Below are 16,197 nucleotides of genomic sequence, written 5' to 3'. Positions count from 1 at the left end.
GCCAAGAAGATGACATTGGAGCTAAGATTTGAAGGCAATGTGGAAGTGAGCCATGTGAACATTCTCAGTCTCAGAGAAGAGACTGACAGGCAAGGGGACCAGCCAGGGCAGAGCCCTTGAGGTGAGAGTGTGGCCGATGTGCTCCAGCGATAGCCGGATGGACAGTGAAACTGGAGTGGTATGATCAAGGGGGCAAGTAGAACAGGGTGATGTGAGAGCCAAGAGAGGGCCAAGTACAGATCGTTGAAGGTCATTGTAAAGATTTTGGTTTTACTCTAAAAGAAATGGGAGGCCATTGAAGGATTTTGAAGCAGAGGGGTGATTTGATTTGACGTACATTAAAATGGTATCACTCTGACTGCTGAGCAAGGGTGGAATTAGGAAGAATCAGAGAGACAATTGGAAAATTTTATTTATTTATTTATTTATTTATTTTTTATTTTTTTTTTTTTGGAAAATTTTTGTAATAATGGTGATACTCAAGGCAGTTGGTATCAGGAGGTAGTGGAAGTGCTTAAATTCTGCATGTGTTTTAAGGTAGAACCAAAAGATTTCCTATTAGACCTCAAGTAGAACGTGAGAAAGAAAGGAGTCAAAACTTGTGGTCCAGTCACTTTCATTTCAAGAAATAGTACCTCAGGAAGTATATTCAAATTCATTTCTTCCCTATTAGGTCAGACCCAAAGTTCTTAATTCGGTAATCTCACATATTTAAAAATATTGTCCACAGTAATAATAAAAACAACACCCTACAACCTGTTAAGCATCAAGTCCTTTAATTCAACTACCTCATGAGGCAGGTATTATTTTCCACTATTTTTACATGTGTAAACAGAGATGTGATTAATAACCAACAGCTTAGGACCAACCGGAAACAGCCAAATATGCACCCCTAACCATTATGTAGGATGTCCTGCTTCTAGTTAGCCCAGCTACATCTTCCTCATGCCAACAGCCACATACCTGAAGCCTTCCTCTTTTTTCACTGTAAAGCTTTCCCACTCCTCTATCTTTCTTGAGTCTCTGTTAAGACACAAGTGAAGATGGCTGACTTCCTTGCAAGTTTGAAATAACTAGCCTTTGCTTATTCTCATTTAATTGGTCTTCATTTATTTTTATTGGGGTCTTAGGTCAGGTTCCCTGGGAAATGGACTTTGAGATCCCGACCTGAGGGTAGGTTTATTGAGGAGCACTTTCTAGATCATCCCCTCTGAAGGGGATGATGGGAACAGCACGGGGCAGAGAGAGAAGCTGAACTACGACACAATAGTTGCGCTACAGCTTTAATGGATCTCATGGGGAGCTCTGAGTCGGGATGGGGCTTCAGAAATGTACCCTGGCCTGGATCAGTTGTTGGATGTAGCCTACCCTTGGGAAAGGAGAGGAGCCTTAGGTGAAGGAGATCTCTTTGACCAAAGACAAGTCCAAAGGGAGATCCTAGCTGTGAACTCTCAGCAGCCAATACGCTGAGCAGCTGGGGAACAAGTGCTTGGATCCCCTTCAGAGCAGGGGGAGGGTGGAGATTAGGTGACCCTACCAAACACACGGCTGGCAGCAGATCATGACTCTAATGTAACTTCAAATCCAAATTTAAAGCTTCCTTCACTACAGCATTGCTGCCTTCACTAAAAAATAAACGACGTATGGAGATTCTGTGACCATTTATTTTCTGTCCTAATCCAAAACCAAGATCGTATTTGTAAAGTGATTCTGATGTTTTTGGTAAGTGATTGTGAGCATAGTGGTTGACTCAACTGAAGGTGGTGTCTAAAAGATCTGAAATAAAACCCAACCACACAAAGCAGTTAACTGAATTACCACATATAGCCATTTATATCATCTTAATACTATGGTACTTTACTAAATGTTTTTCTCTCTCAGTGGAGTAGAACATTGTGACACCCAGCTTTCCAGCTTGAGATGTTGATAAATTGAAAATAAATTGATATGAAAATAGTATCATTCCCACTTTAAGGCTATTCATCCCCTAGTGAAAATTATTCCACCTTAGTTTAAATATTAATAAAGTATATCTGAGAAGTCAGTACAATATGAACTTATTCCTTAAAAGAATCTAGTTCCTTACATTATTTTCATCACTAGTGTTACATGGTCATTGCAGCACTTTTGGCTTTACTTGAGCTAGTTAAACTCAATGCTTCTTTTTTTGGTTTTACAAACAAATCAGCAGATACTGTATCCAGCAATGGGAATTTTCCTGAAGATTATCAAAAAACATACACCCAGTTCTGTCTACCAATTGGTCTGAGTAGTCCCTTTATTTGAAAATAAATCTGTGACTTCTAAAAAAAAATCTGTCAGCATATTCTCTCACTATCACAAGACCTTTTGAATATATTACTCATTGTTCCCAGAGCTTTGGATTTTTCCCTTTACTGTTTGTCCTGGAAACTTCCTCATCCATACCCTTGCCTTCTCCCTCCCCTAAAAAGGAGTCCCCTCTTGATTAACATTGTATGGGATCTCAGCCAAATTGGAATCCCAGGTACCTTTTGCTCATAGCATAGTATGGTGGTTCTTAAACTTTGAGTCCTAAGACTTGTTAGGGGAATCTATTAAAATGGAAGATATTAGAGATTCATCCTAGATCTAAAGATTTAGAATTTCTGGAGGTGACGCTCAGACAACTGAATGTTTCTTTGTAGAATTCCGTTCAGTATCACGGCCTGAAAAACACTCAGAAGTACATTTCACATTTCTAGACACTGATACGGTTTTCTGGTTGTAGAATATCAGGATGAAATTGGCATTTGGAGTCTATTCTTTTCTAACATTGTGCGTATATATGATAGTCTATAGAAGAGGAAATAACAGGCTGGCTTTCGCTAGCAGTAATCCACTTGTATAATAAGGGCTATCAGAATAGAAACATTATAAATGTAAAGAATGGGGGCTGTTTGAGAAAAATTGCTGTAGAAGAATTGGAAGGACCTGGTGATTTCTAGAATGTTAAAGCAAAAAGATAGCAAAGGAGTTGAAGGTATCATTGGGAAAATGGCTATGATGGAAATTATTGAACAAATATTAAATGTAGCACTTGATGAGGTGATAGGGAGACCACAAAGAGAAAAACATATAACTTAGATTATTTCAGTAGGTGTTTCTTGAGTATCTATTATGTGCACAGCATTGTCCTAAAGGGTACCAAGGCATGGTTCCCAAATTTGGCTTTGTATTATATTCAGCTGGGGAGATTTAAAAAAATAAAGTGCCTGGACTTCACATTAGCTCTACTGAATGTAAATAATCTGGAGGTGGGATTGCAAATCTTCAATGTGTAAGGCTCCCCAAGTGATTCTGATGCATTCAGTTAATGGACCAGTTATTTGGGAATCACTGTTCCAGAGACCACAAAAATGAGTGAGGCTGTGCTTTTTGAAAGGACTATATAAACTGGTATGTTGAGTAATATACTCTAGCAAGTTTCCTTACTCTGCCTTATACTCATGGCTTCTAAGTTTTACTCAGATGTTTCTCTTCTCTGAAATGCCTTTTCCTCATCTCTGGCATGAAAATATTATCCATCCTTCAAGATCCATTCAAGTGTGAGAATTGGAACCACATTCCTTATCACCACCCTTCCAACCCCACATCCATTGCACAACCCAGTGTCGTAGAACCCATCCTTACAATGTCTGCTTCACCCCTCATCTCCTTCCATCCTTGTCTCCCCATCCTTCACTCACCTGAACCACTGAATGGCCTTTTAACTCATCCCTCACATCCCTTCTGTTCTCCTAAAGCCAATGTATTCTTTATGGTTCTATTAATCTTAAACAGTTCAATTATAACTGTTTTTCATATTGCAGATAAAGTTTACAATTTCCCCATTACCTACACAATTAGGGATAAAAATGCTCCAGTCGAGCATTCAAAACTTCTGTATCAATTAAAATTTCTTTTATCATAAGCAACAGAACCAACTCTGACAAACTTCAGCGGAAAAGGTATAGAGTAGTTCAAATAGTTAAAATAGAAGTTTCAAATCATTTGTCTTTTTTATATGATTCTTCTCAAAATTCTCATTCTCATTCTTATTTATTTTATTTTATTTTATTTTTTATAATTTTTTTAATGTTTATTTATTTTTGAGACAGAGAGAGACAGAGCATGAACGGGGGAGGGTCACACAGAGAGGGAGACACAGAATCTGAAACGGGCTCCAGGCTCTGAGCTGTCAGCTCAGAGCCCGACGCGAGGCTCGAACCCACAGACCGTGAGATCATGACCTGAGCTGAAGTCGGACGCCCAACTGACCGAGCCACCCAGGAGCCCCTTTTATTTTATTTTCTAAGTAGGCTTCACACCCAGTGTGGAGCCCAATTCAGGACTTGAATTCATGACCCTGAGATCAAGACCAGAGCTGAGATCGAGAGTCAGACACTTAACCAACTGAGCCATCCAGGCACCCCACAAAATTCTCATTCTTAGAGAATGTCTGATTCAATATATTCCCAACTGTTGTTAATAGAAAGAAAGGGGACACTGACTGGAAGACCACTATAATTATGCTCACTGGGTAAAGATAGTTCTTTCAAAGCAAAATTAGGGTCCTGTTACTAAAAGGAAAAATGAATGTTAGGAGCAAAACCAAGAAATATCCACTACTACCAAAATATGGCCCCAATCCAATTGAAGTAAAACTGATATTGATGAAGAAGAATTCTGTGTTTTCCTTTTTGAGGAATCAAAGGTCAAAATGGGGCAAATACTGAGGAAGCTAATACTGGATAGTCTCAGGTTCCCAGGGTTGGAGAGGCTAGTGGTTTGAAGTAAATGTTTAAACAACCTCTGGAATGATTCAAGAAGTAATTGTGAGTCATAAGGGTAAAGATAAACTGTTTTCATTTTTTCTGTCTGTGAGCAACCAATTTCCTTTTAACTATAATGTCCTTTGCTGAACATCCAATAGTATTTTTTGAAAAATATGTCAACCACCATAATACAAGAACAGCCAGAATTTTATTAAGGAGAAAGTCAGTAGGGTAACAGTAACTTCTATATCTTTAGGAGGGTAACAAGTCTTCCACTTGCAAGTTCAAGAAAGGCCTGATGATCTCCCGTAGTTCCCACATTCTGCGGTGCCCAAGCATTGTGGGGAGCAGGCTTTCAAAGATAAACGTAGCATCAAAAAATAGTATGTAACATGAAAGTCCAGTGAAGGTGAGGACATAAAACATGATGAAAATCCTCAGTGCACGTTTCCTACAAGAAAAGAAGACATCTGTGTTAAGAACATTGTGCAGAAAACCACACTGATGTGATTCCTGGTTCCTCCACCCAGGTAGTCCTATTAACTGCAAGGAAATAACTGAACTTCTCTTGACCCCAGTTAACATCCGCAAAAGAAGGAGCTTAGAATAAATAAGCACGTAAGTCCATCCTAGGACTAGAGCTGGAATTCTAAGGTTCTATAGCCACGAAACAATGAAACCCTGGATATTATGAGGTTCTCTCCTTCGAAATGGACTTCTCATACACTAGCAGATTATTGAGGTAAAGACCTCACTTGTGAGGTAAATGATGCCGATTTGGAGGGAAATAAAAGAACAGGCAGTTAGATTTTCCTGGTGATATAAAATACAAAGTGACAAATGGAATCCAGCTCTATCACTAGTTTTGTCCTGGCACCTGACTTACCCTTTTTATTTTTTTTATTTTTATTTTTTTTAATTTTTTTTTCAACGTTTTTTATTTTTGGGACAGAGAGAGACAGAGCATGAACGGGGGAGGAGCAGAGAGAGAGGGAGACACAGAATCGGAAACAGGCTCCAGGCTCCGAGCCATCAGCCCAGAGCCTGACGCGGGGCTCGAACTCACGGACCGCGAGATCGTGACCTGGCTGAAGTCGGACGCTTAACCGACTGCGCCACCCAGGCGCCCCTGACTTACCCTTTTTAAAGCAATAGAAGCTTTCTCAAGTCTTTAAGGACTCCTTCTTCTAGGCTGTACCTATGATGTATTTTGTTTGCCTTTAAATCCTTGCGTTATTATTTTTTAATTATACATGCAATACTTGATTAAGGCAGAAGATCTGGCAGATCCAGAAAAACACAAAGAAAGAAAGAAACGTCCCAGATAATCCAGTTACCTGTAGATAATTACCATCAACGATAAATTTCAGAAGAGAAAATCTAAAGCGCAGTTAAAGCCAGCTATGGATCTAGTTTGTGATCCAACTCAGAGGATTCTGTAAACCTGAGCCAAAGTGCTTGGAATTATTGCCACTGGCTGCCTCTTGGTAGTTACACAAATGATTGCTTCTATTTCATACATTTATTAAACAGCCAATGCTTTTATAATATACTCTAGTCAGAAGAGGCTGCTAAGATGAAGCAAAGATGCCCTTCCCTCAAGAAGCGCTAAGTATAGATTTGTTCTTTCTTATGAAAAGAAAAACAACTCACTACAAAAACATAGCTAGTAAATGAACACCATTCTTCCTAAATTCCAAAACCAATTACCTTTGGAAGTACCATACTGGTACATTTTCAAAGGAACACAATTTAACATTATTTTTTTTTTTAATGTTTATTTTTGAGAGAGAGAGAGAGAGAGTGCACGAGCAAGTGGGGGAGGAGCAGAGGGAGAGGGGGACAGTTTCCCAAGCAGGCTCTGCACTGACAGCAGAGAGCCTGAGGCGGGGCTTGAACTCACAAATCGTGAGATCATGACCTGAGCTGAAGTTGGAGGCTGAACCAATTGAGCCTCCCAGGCACCCCTAACATTATTTTTTTTTTAAGAGAAAAACTGTTTTCCTGAATCACAGATAATTTGGAAAACAGAGAAATGAAAAAGTTATAATCTCATCACCCTAATATAAACAGCTAAGTTTTTTTTTTAGGGAGAGAGCATGAGTGGTAGAGGGGGAGAAAGAGAATCTTAAGCAGGCTCCATGCACAGCATGGAGCTCGATGCGGGGCTCAATCTCACGACCCTGGAGTCATGACCTGAGTCAAAATCAAGAGCTGGATGTTCAACTGACTGAGCCATGTAGGTGCCCCTATAATCAGCTAAGTTTGTTTCTGTTTTTTTCTTTTCTTTTTCTGTTCTTCTTTCTTTTTCTTTCTTAGTTTTTGTTTGTTTTGTTTTTTATTTGTTTTTCTTTTGGTTTAGAGTGTGTTCTTCCAGTTTTTTCTTTCCTTAAGTGAACACTCCAGGTGGGGTTAGGTTCAAATTTATTTCTTGACACTACTGAATGGTTTGATTTTTATTTGCAAGTCAATGTAACAAAATATTTTTCAGATTTTCCACCAGTAAACAACTAAAAGAACATGTGTAATGTTTGTTTTTTAAAAGTTCAGACACTTTTCTGAACTAATCATAGCTACTAATTCAAAATCATTTTTTTTCGTATCATCGGTACGGAACCAAATATTAGTGTCATTAAATATTTTATTCACTTTGAATTTATGTTCTTTAAAGAATAAAAACATTCCTTTGACTTTTTAATACTGTTTATTTATTCATTTATATATATTTTTCAAGACTTGCCATGCATAAAACCTTTATTCTTTTAAAAAATGCTCGTATTGTTAGTGGAAGGTCTGTAAGAGAACTGAGGATACCAGGAAGAGGTCCCCCCGAGCCTAAAAATAGCAAAATTGATACATAAACCTTCTCAAAAGAATGATGTATAAATATGCTTCAATGGAACCAGTATGTTTCCAGTTCATAGACAAGAGATTGGTCAAAGTCTTAAGCAATCTTAACTAGAATGTAATGACGTGATGAAAGATGGGCAACTCAACTGAACTGTAATCTGCCCATTTAATGCAAGCAAGTGATGATAAAAAGACATTTACTTATTTGTTTGTTTTTTGAGATATAATTTGCATGCCATAAAATTTACCCTTGAAAGTGTATACTTCAGTGGCTTTTAGTTTATTCACAGGGTTGTACAACCATCACCACTATCTAATTCCAGTAAATTTTCATCACCCCAAAAAGAATGTACCCATGAACAGCCACTCCCTATTTTCCACTCCTTTAAAGCCTGGCAACTATTCATTTACTTCCTGCCTACATGGATTTTCCTATGTTGAACATTTTGCAGGAATGAAATCATATAATATGTGGCCTTTTGTGTCTGACTTCTTTCACTTAGCATAATGTTTTCAAGGGTCATCAATGTTGTAGCATGTGTTAGTACTTTGTTCCTTTTTTGTATATGAACAATACTCCATTGTATGGATATGCCAAATTTTGTTTACCTACTCATCAGTTAATGGATATTTGTATTGTTTCTACTTTTTAGCTATTATGAATAATGTTGCTGTGAACATTTGTGTACAGGTTTTTGTGTGGACATACAGTTCTTCTGGGTGCATACCTAGGAGTGGGTCAGATGATAGCTCTATATTTAATATTTTCAGAAACAGCCGAATTGTTTTCCAAAGTGACTGCACCATTTTACGATCCCATTAGCAATGTCTGAGGGTTCTAATTTCTCCACATCCTCTCCAATGCTGTTCTTTTAATTATAGTTATCTTAGAGATGTAAAGTGGTATCACGTGATTTTGATTTGCCTTTCTCTAATAACCGATGGTGTTGAATATCTTCTCTCGTGCTTTTTGGCCATTTGTGTATCTTATTTGAAGAAATGTCTATTCAAGTCCTTTGCTCATTTAAAATATTGGCTTGTTTCTCTTTTTGTTGTTGAGTTATAAGAGTTCTCTATATATTCTGGATACTAAATCCTTAATTTCCAAGGTTCTGAAAAAGTTGATTCTATTTTTTTTTTTCAAGCTCTGTCATTGATTTTATGGAGGAGGAAATTTTCTGGGGTCTTTATTCCACTATTTTCATTGACATCACTCCTCACTTACTTAGTAGTTTAATATCTGTTAAGCCTGGTGAAGATGTTTTATATTCCATGTCTCAAAATGACTAAAATCTCTAACTTCAGCTCATGAATTACTAGGAGGAGACAGATTTAAAATAATGTAATTGCATGGGACACCTGGGTGGCACAGTCGGTTGAGCATCTGACTCTTGATTTGGCTCAGGTCATGATCTCAAAGTTCGTGAGATTGAGCCCTGCATTGGGCTCTACACTGACAGCATGGAACCTGTTTGGGATTCTCTCTCCCCCTCTCTCTCTGCCCCTCTCCCACTTATGCTCTCTCGCTCTCTCTCAAAACAAAAAAATAAGCATTTAAAAATAATAAAGTAAGTAAAAAAAATAATAATAATAAAGTAATGTAATTGCAATGATATACTGTGGGTTCTGTGTCAGGATTATGTGCAAGGTACAGTGTATGCGCAAGACAGGTTGCTGAACATCTACTTGGATTGGTAGTTGGGGATAAAGAATCAGACAAGTTTTCTTACAGGAGGGTACTGCTCCAGGTATATTTGGTGTTGTGGCATCTTCAGAAAGGGATCCAAAGAGTCAGATTTGCTAGTATGTATATCTTTAATACCATACAAGGGAGAAGCCTCTTGTGTGATGAACAAAGGTTTTCAAGTCTGCCTGGCAGGTATGTTCCTTTGGTGGGGGAGGCTGCATCATACCTTGAAGACAACGTCCTAAGATGTATGTATACATATTTACCTAAAGCAATAATAAAGAAATATATACTTGTATTTTTAGATCTAATGCAATAGATCTATATCTAAAAATGATACAAAAAACTCCAATAAACACTACAACTCCAATAAACAAATAGACAAGTAGAACAAGAATAGATAATTTATAAATGAAGATAAAACAAATTTTTAGTCAACCCTTGCAATAACTCATCATACTATGGTTCATACATTTGGGGGCCTTTGTCCAGCCCCAAAGTCTCCTTTCTCTGACTTACCACATTGTAATGCCAGAAGGAGCGTTCTCCCCTAAAGGGGGGGATGGAGCCTGAGGATGCAGAGGTTCTCTTTCTTCCACTCCCATTTCTTCAGGGCTCTGAGAGTCTGTTTTCCCTTCTTGCTTTTGGTACATCCCCAGCTTTGTATTTAGCAGAGTCATGTCTTTGTAAAAGTTCTGGAAAAAAATAGCAATCAACTCTCATTTAAAACAATGATCTTAGAGGTCTGCTAGTCTTATTGTAGATGCAGCATGCTTTTCCTCCAGAATACCTCAGGAGCCCACACTGCCAATCCCATATGAGTCACGTGAGGAAATCGTTGGCAGGTGCACACCCACCTAATGGAAAGAGACTTACACATTCACAAAATAAGGTAGCAGCACCACAGTAGAAAATTAAACGAAACCCACATGCTAATCTTTAACTACTGGATTATTCATGTAGGAAGATAATTATTCTTGTATTGAATTCATCTGTTCAATTTGTTCATCTATGCAAAACATATTAAGTGACTCCTACTAGGCACCATTCTAGGATTCTGTGGTTAACAAAATAGATAAGGAATATGCATTCTATTACATGTGCATTTTTAAACCAAATGGATAACGAATTGCATGCATGTTAATAGGGGCTGGGAGACAAGCAATAAACAACAAAACATAATATCTAATATATACACACACACACACACACACACACACATACATTAGATTAGACATTATAGACTCTGATACATGCTAAAAAGAAAATAAATAAGGTGATGAGACAGAGTAGCCAAGGTTTGTTGGTGGGACATCTACTCTAGAGGTGGGACGATTAGGCATCTCTGAACAAGTGACAGGTTGACTCAGTCATTCATTGCTTCTTTTACGCATTCCTGTTTATCTCAAGATCTTGTGGGAGAGGTTCAGATATGGAAGCATTTTTCTGGCTAGGGGAGTTTAGGGGAGGTCTGGAGGAGGAGATGACATTTGAGCTGAGCCTTGAAAAATGCATAATTTGTCGACCTGGAGGATAAGCTCCAAATGGAGGAGATGTAGAAGCAGCACAGGGCTGTGAGGTCTGGGGAGTACACCAGACCTGTGAGGTGTCCCATTGGCCCAAAGAAGAAGCCCAGGAAAGGGAGGAAAAAGTGATCAGGAAAGAGAAAGAGTATGTGGCACAATCTCAACTTCTAGAGAAAGAATCATCCCTATAGTTAGATTTTATCATTATTTGAACTTGCATAACTGTGAAATCTTACCTTTATTCTTGCAATGAGTTTCTCCTTTAATGCATGAGCTTCATTACAAGCATCTTCCTGAAAAGACATGCACAATTCTGGGTGAAATGGAAATTAGATTTTTCTGGTTTATACCATAAGACGTCACTCATTTTGACACCACTTAGTCGTAAAGCGGCTTCTTTGAAACTTGCTTTTACTCAATAAAATCCTTCCTCTTACAGCAAATTCATAGTATAATCATGATAAATTGCAGGAGGAATAACCAAAAGATTAGCATAGTTATTTTTAATATTTTAGAAGTATAAATTTATACAATAGCAGCTTATTATAAATCTTTTTCTCTATTCATTATTCTTTGTGCCTTAAAATACTTCCGAGGCACTAATTAGAGAAACGTAGTATGTTTCAGAGAAAAAAAAGAAAATTGCATTTCCTTTAAATATCTTAAAATTTATAATATATGAGTACATGTTCTCACTATATTAATTTGCATATTTGGACTTTATAGTTTAGCAAAAGAGCTGTCCACAAATAATGTCTGATTCTTCTTTTCATCCTGTCTCCTACAGGTCGTTAGAGACAACATATGGTTTTGGTTGGTTCCTATCAGTAAGTTCAAGAGACAGGCTGAAAGCAAACCTTCTAAGACATGAATCCCAATCATACATATGTCAGGAGTAAATAACTCTTCAATGGGTTTTTAATTAATCATTCTATAATAGACTTGCAGGAGATTTTGAAAGGCAGAGCTATAGTAGGAAGAACAGTGTTCTGGGATTCAAGGAAGATGGGTGCTAGAGGTGCCATTTCCAGAAATTTTGCTTAAGTACTTGCACAAGCAAGCAAAGATACAGATTTTCTGAGGCAAAGTTTATAATAGCCAACATTTATTATAAGGCCCCAAATATCCAATAAAATACATTTTATAAATCCCAAAATCAAATTGCGCATTATATAGACAGTGAAAAGGTAAAAATGACATCTAGTGGCATAGAAAGTTGCTGAAGAAAAATGGTAAGTGAAAAACAGCCAAGTTGCAAAACTATATATAATATAATCTGATTACAATTGCAACAACATGTAGATACAGGTATACAAAAATTTGGAAGAACATAAATATGCTAAAATGTTCACTGTGTTTATCTTTGAGGGAGTGGGATTATTTTTCATTTTTAAAAAATGTTTATTTACTTTTGGGAGAGAGAGAGAGAGAGCAGAGGAGGGGCAGAGAGAGAAAGAAGGAGATACAGAATCTGAAACGGGCTCCAGGCTCTGAGCTGTCAGCACAGAGCCCGATGTGGGGCTCACGAGCTGTGAGATCATGACCTGAGCCGAAGTCAGACACTTAACTGACTGAGCCACCTAGGCTCCCCTATTTTTCATTTTTTATATGAAATAGTTCTAAATTTTAATTATTAAAATAAGCATGCCCTACTTTTGTTAGAAAAAATACATATACTTTTTTTTTTTTTTTTAATGGGAGAGCAAGAACAAGACTGGTCTTTTCATCTGGGAATGTGGGCAGATCACGTCATGTTTTTGAGTTATGCTGTTCTCTTCTGAACAGGAGAGTAAAGGCTACAAGACAGTTCCATGCTAGGTCTAAAATGCTGAGTCTATCTTTCATCGAAATTTGGATTCCATTCACCAAAATTCTCTAAATCTGAGATTGTCTTTGAAGAACTGTTTTTCTTCCTTAATTGTAATGCCATTTTATCATTACCTGGACACATTTGTTATCCATTTCTTCTAATTGCTTCTTAATTTCCATGATCTTCTCCTTTAAAACAAAAGGGCATAAATCAAAAGTTGTAATGAATGATATGTGGAACTGAAACAAAATGAAGACGATTTTTGGAAGAAAGCTCATTCATGGTCAAAAATTTTGAGACTTAAGAACAACTGTTTTTTCAGTACTTTTCTGAGTTCTGATCTCCAAAATCAACATTAAGTCAAATCAACAAGATTGAGTTGGCCACATCCTACATAAGTGGCCCTTGGGCTAGGCATTGTGTTGATTACATACATGGAATGAGTATTTACCTTCAAACAGCTTCTCGAGAATGTATAGTCTATACCCCCTTTTTTTTTTTTTTACTGAGCTCATTCATTACCAACCCCTGAATTGTATGACTTAATTATTTAGAAAGGAGCTGTGATACTACAATCGCGTTTTACTTGGTATCCTGGTTTATTTATATAATGAATATCTTTTGCACAGTACTTATCTGAGATAATTGTATCAAAGAGAAAAGATAGGAGTCAATCTCCGAATGAAAGTTTAGATGTTGACCTGGAGATTTCAGAAAGCTTCGTGGATTTAGGGGTTAAATATCAGGCAACACCCAAAGGCTACCCCAAAGTCCTTTCTTCACTGTAAAGGTCTTTAAATTTGTTTCTGCTGTGTGTGTGTGTGTGTGTGTGTGTGTGTGTGTGTGTGTGAGTTTTAAGTGTGTTTTAAGTGATTTTACCAATCTTTCCCTCCTGCCTTCATGCCTTTCTGAGCCATTCCATTTCTTCATGAGATATAAATGAGCCAATACATGTGATATTATTTTAACTTTATTAACGCATTTCTCCTTTAATTTGTCCACACTTTGCTTGACTGCTCTTTCTATATTTCTAACAATCTTCACTTTCTCTTCACCAGAGTAAACCTATAGCCATTCCTACTGATTTTGCTTCTGTGGCAATTATATTTAAAGTTTCTTATTCATTACACAGCCTTTCCCATCACTGTTTAGACTTATTGAGGACAGACTTTGTGCCCATTTTTATTTTTATTTTTATTTATTTTTAATTTTTTTAATGTTTATTCATTTTTGAGACAATGTGAGAGACAGAGTGCAAGAGGTGGAGGGGCAGACAGAGGGAGACACAGAATCTGAAGTAGGCTCCAGGCTCTGAGCTGTCAGCACAGAGCCTGATGCGGGGCTCGAACCCACGAACTGCCAAATCATGACCTGAGCCGAAGTTGGACACTTAACCGACTGAGCCACTCAGGCACCCCCATTTTTATTTTTATTTATTTATTTTAAACAGTTATTTTTTTAAGTTTATTTATTTATTTTTGAGAGAAAGAAAGTGCAAGTGGGGAAGAGGCAGAGAGAGAGGGAGAGAATCCCAAGCAGGCTCCACACCACCAGCACAGAACTTGATGCTCAAGTTGGGGCTCAAACCCATGAACTGTGAGATCATGACCCAAGCCCAAGTCTGTCACTTAATGACTGAGCCCTTCAGGCACCCCCCTGGCATCCATTTTTAAAAGCCACGTGCATTGGGGTGTAATTTACATGCAGCAAAACTCACTTTTTAAAAGTGTACAGGGATGCCTGGGTTAGTCAGTTAAGCGACCTATCGACTCTCAGTTTTGGCTTAGGACATGATCTCACCATTCGTGGGTTCGAGCCCCACATGAGACTCTATGTTAACAGCATGGGGACTGCTTGGATTTTCTCTCTCTCTCCCTTTCTCTCTGCTCCCACCCTGCTTGTGCTCTCTCTCTCTCAAAATAAATAAATACACTTTAAAATAAAAAAATAAAAGTGTATAGTTCATGGGGGCACCTGAGTCGCTCAGTCAGTTAAGCATATGACTCTTGATTTCCACTCAGGTCATGATCTCATGGTTTGTGAGATCAAGCCCCACATCAGGCTCCACACTAATAGTGTGGAGTCTGCTTGGGATTCTCTCTCCCTCACTCTCTGCCCCTCCTCTACTCATGCTTACTGTCTCTTGCGTTCTCTTTCTGTCTCTCTCAAAATAAATAAATAAAATAAAAAATGAAAAATACATATGTAAAATAAAATGAAAATAAAAGTCTACAGTTATATGAATTTGACATAATCATCAGCACAAGATACAGAATATTTCCATCACACCTCAAATTTCCTTGTGCCCCTTAATCAATTCCCTTCTCCCTTTCCCCACCCAACCTCAGCAACCACAAGTCTCTTTTCTGTTCCTATAGTTTTGCCTTTTTCAGAATGTGATGCAGGTGGAACCATGAACTATGTAGTCCTCTGGATCTGGCTTCTTTCACTCAGCAGAATGCATTTGAGATTCATTCATATTGTTGAATGAGTAAGAAGTCCACCCTTTTTATTGCTGAGTAGTAGTCTATCATAACACATGTGCCACAGTTTATCCACATACCAGTTGGTGGTTAGTGGAGGTGATTACAGTTTATAAGTCATGCCTGTTTTTTTTTTTTTTTTAAGTGCGTACAAAGCTGTGCATCTCCTGTGTAGAAAATCTCCCATCTATTTGTCATGCCTTCCCTTTTCATATTATTCCAAGCCTCTGTTGGTTTGTTTTCAAATCTCCCTTTCATTTATTTTTGTTCTCTTCTATCTTTCTCATCATTCTTTTAATATCTACCCCACCCTATCCCTACCTCCTGCTGAAATTCACATCCCTGTAACACAGCTGACTTTGGAGCAAATTTCCCAAGGCAGAATATTTCTTGGCCGTTGTCCCCTTCCCTTTTTTCATAGTTTGCGATTTCCAAAGCCCAAGGATAGTGGAAAAAAACCTTAACTTTTCAACTAGCTCAAAATGAGATTGCTACTTCAAAGTAGTGGACTAAATCATGGTTAAAAGTAGTTTTTTCCCCTGGCATTAATCTATGCTATCTATAGATGGCTTTTAATATGTGAAGGATCTAAATAAACATTACTTTCCTACAATAAGAGAGATATTTCATCTTTATTTTCTCCAAAATCCACTTAATGTAAGCTTTTGGGCTTAAGCTAAAACAGAGGCTGGCGATTTCAATAAAAGGAAGTAGCTAGACACAGATTTTTTTCCTTTCTTAGAGAATTTTTTTCAAAGGCACGAAGTTTAGAAATACTATCGGCCAGGGCTCTGAGGTCTAATTCTTATCCAAAGTTGGTTACTACCTTTCCAACATTCTATGACTCTTTAAAAAGGGGAAATTAAACCTTTCTCAGAAAAGAGTCTCTAAGAAATGCAAGGCAGGAAAACAATAGAAAAGCTGGAGATCATGAAAACCAACACAAGAACTCTTCATAAAAGCATCAGAGGTGAACACGAATATATCTCTTTCATTTTAAGGATGCAGTTACTCACAAATACTTAATTTCTGGGTGTCTTCTCTAAACTGTGCTGGGATGCAAAGA

At 37.7% G+C, this 16,197-nt stretch overlaps 1 protein-coding gene across 2 annotated transcripts in view; it reads right to left on the bottom strand.

The window, feature by feature from the left end:
* Positions 1-4,964: 4,964 nt before the first annotated feature.
* The window catches only part of SMCO2 (single-pass membrane protein with coiled-coil domains 2), a 33,552-nt gene continuing 22,319 nt past the window's right edge, over positions 4,965-16,197 (bottom strand). For both annotated transcript variants that reach the window (XM_049627211.1, XM_049627210.1), the window contains exons 7-10: positions 12,780-12,836; positions 11,075-11,131; positions 9,832-10,007; positions 4,965-5,226 (exon numbers count right to left, since the gene is read on the bottom strand). In XM_049627211.1, coding sequence (XP_049483168.1) covers positions 5,028-5,226; positions 9,832-10,007; positions 11,075-11,131; positions 12,780-12,836 — 489 coding nt within the window. In that variant the 3' untranslated portion in view covers positions 4,965-5,027. The remainder of the gene's footprint in view (positions 5,227-9,831; positions 10,008-11,074; positions 11,132-12,779; positions 12,837-16,197) is intronic.

Source organism: Panthera uncia, chromosome B4 (genome assembly GCF_023721935.1).
Source record: "Panthera uncia isolate 11264 chromosome B4, Puncia_PCG_1.0, whole genome shotgun sequence".
In the NCBI taxonomy this organism is placed as follows: Eukaryota; Metazoa; Chordata; class Mammalia; order Carnivora; family Felidae; genus Panthera; species Panthera uncia.
This window is presented reverse-complemented; position numbering and strand designations above follow the sequence as displayed.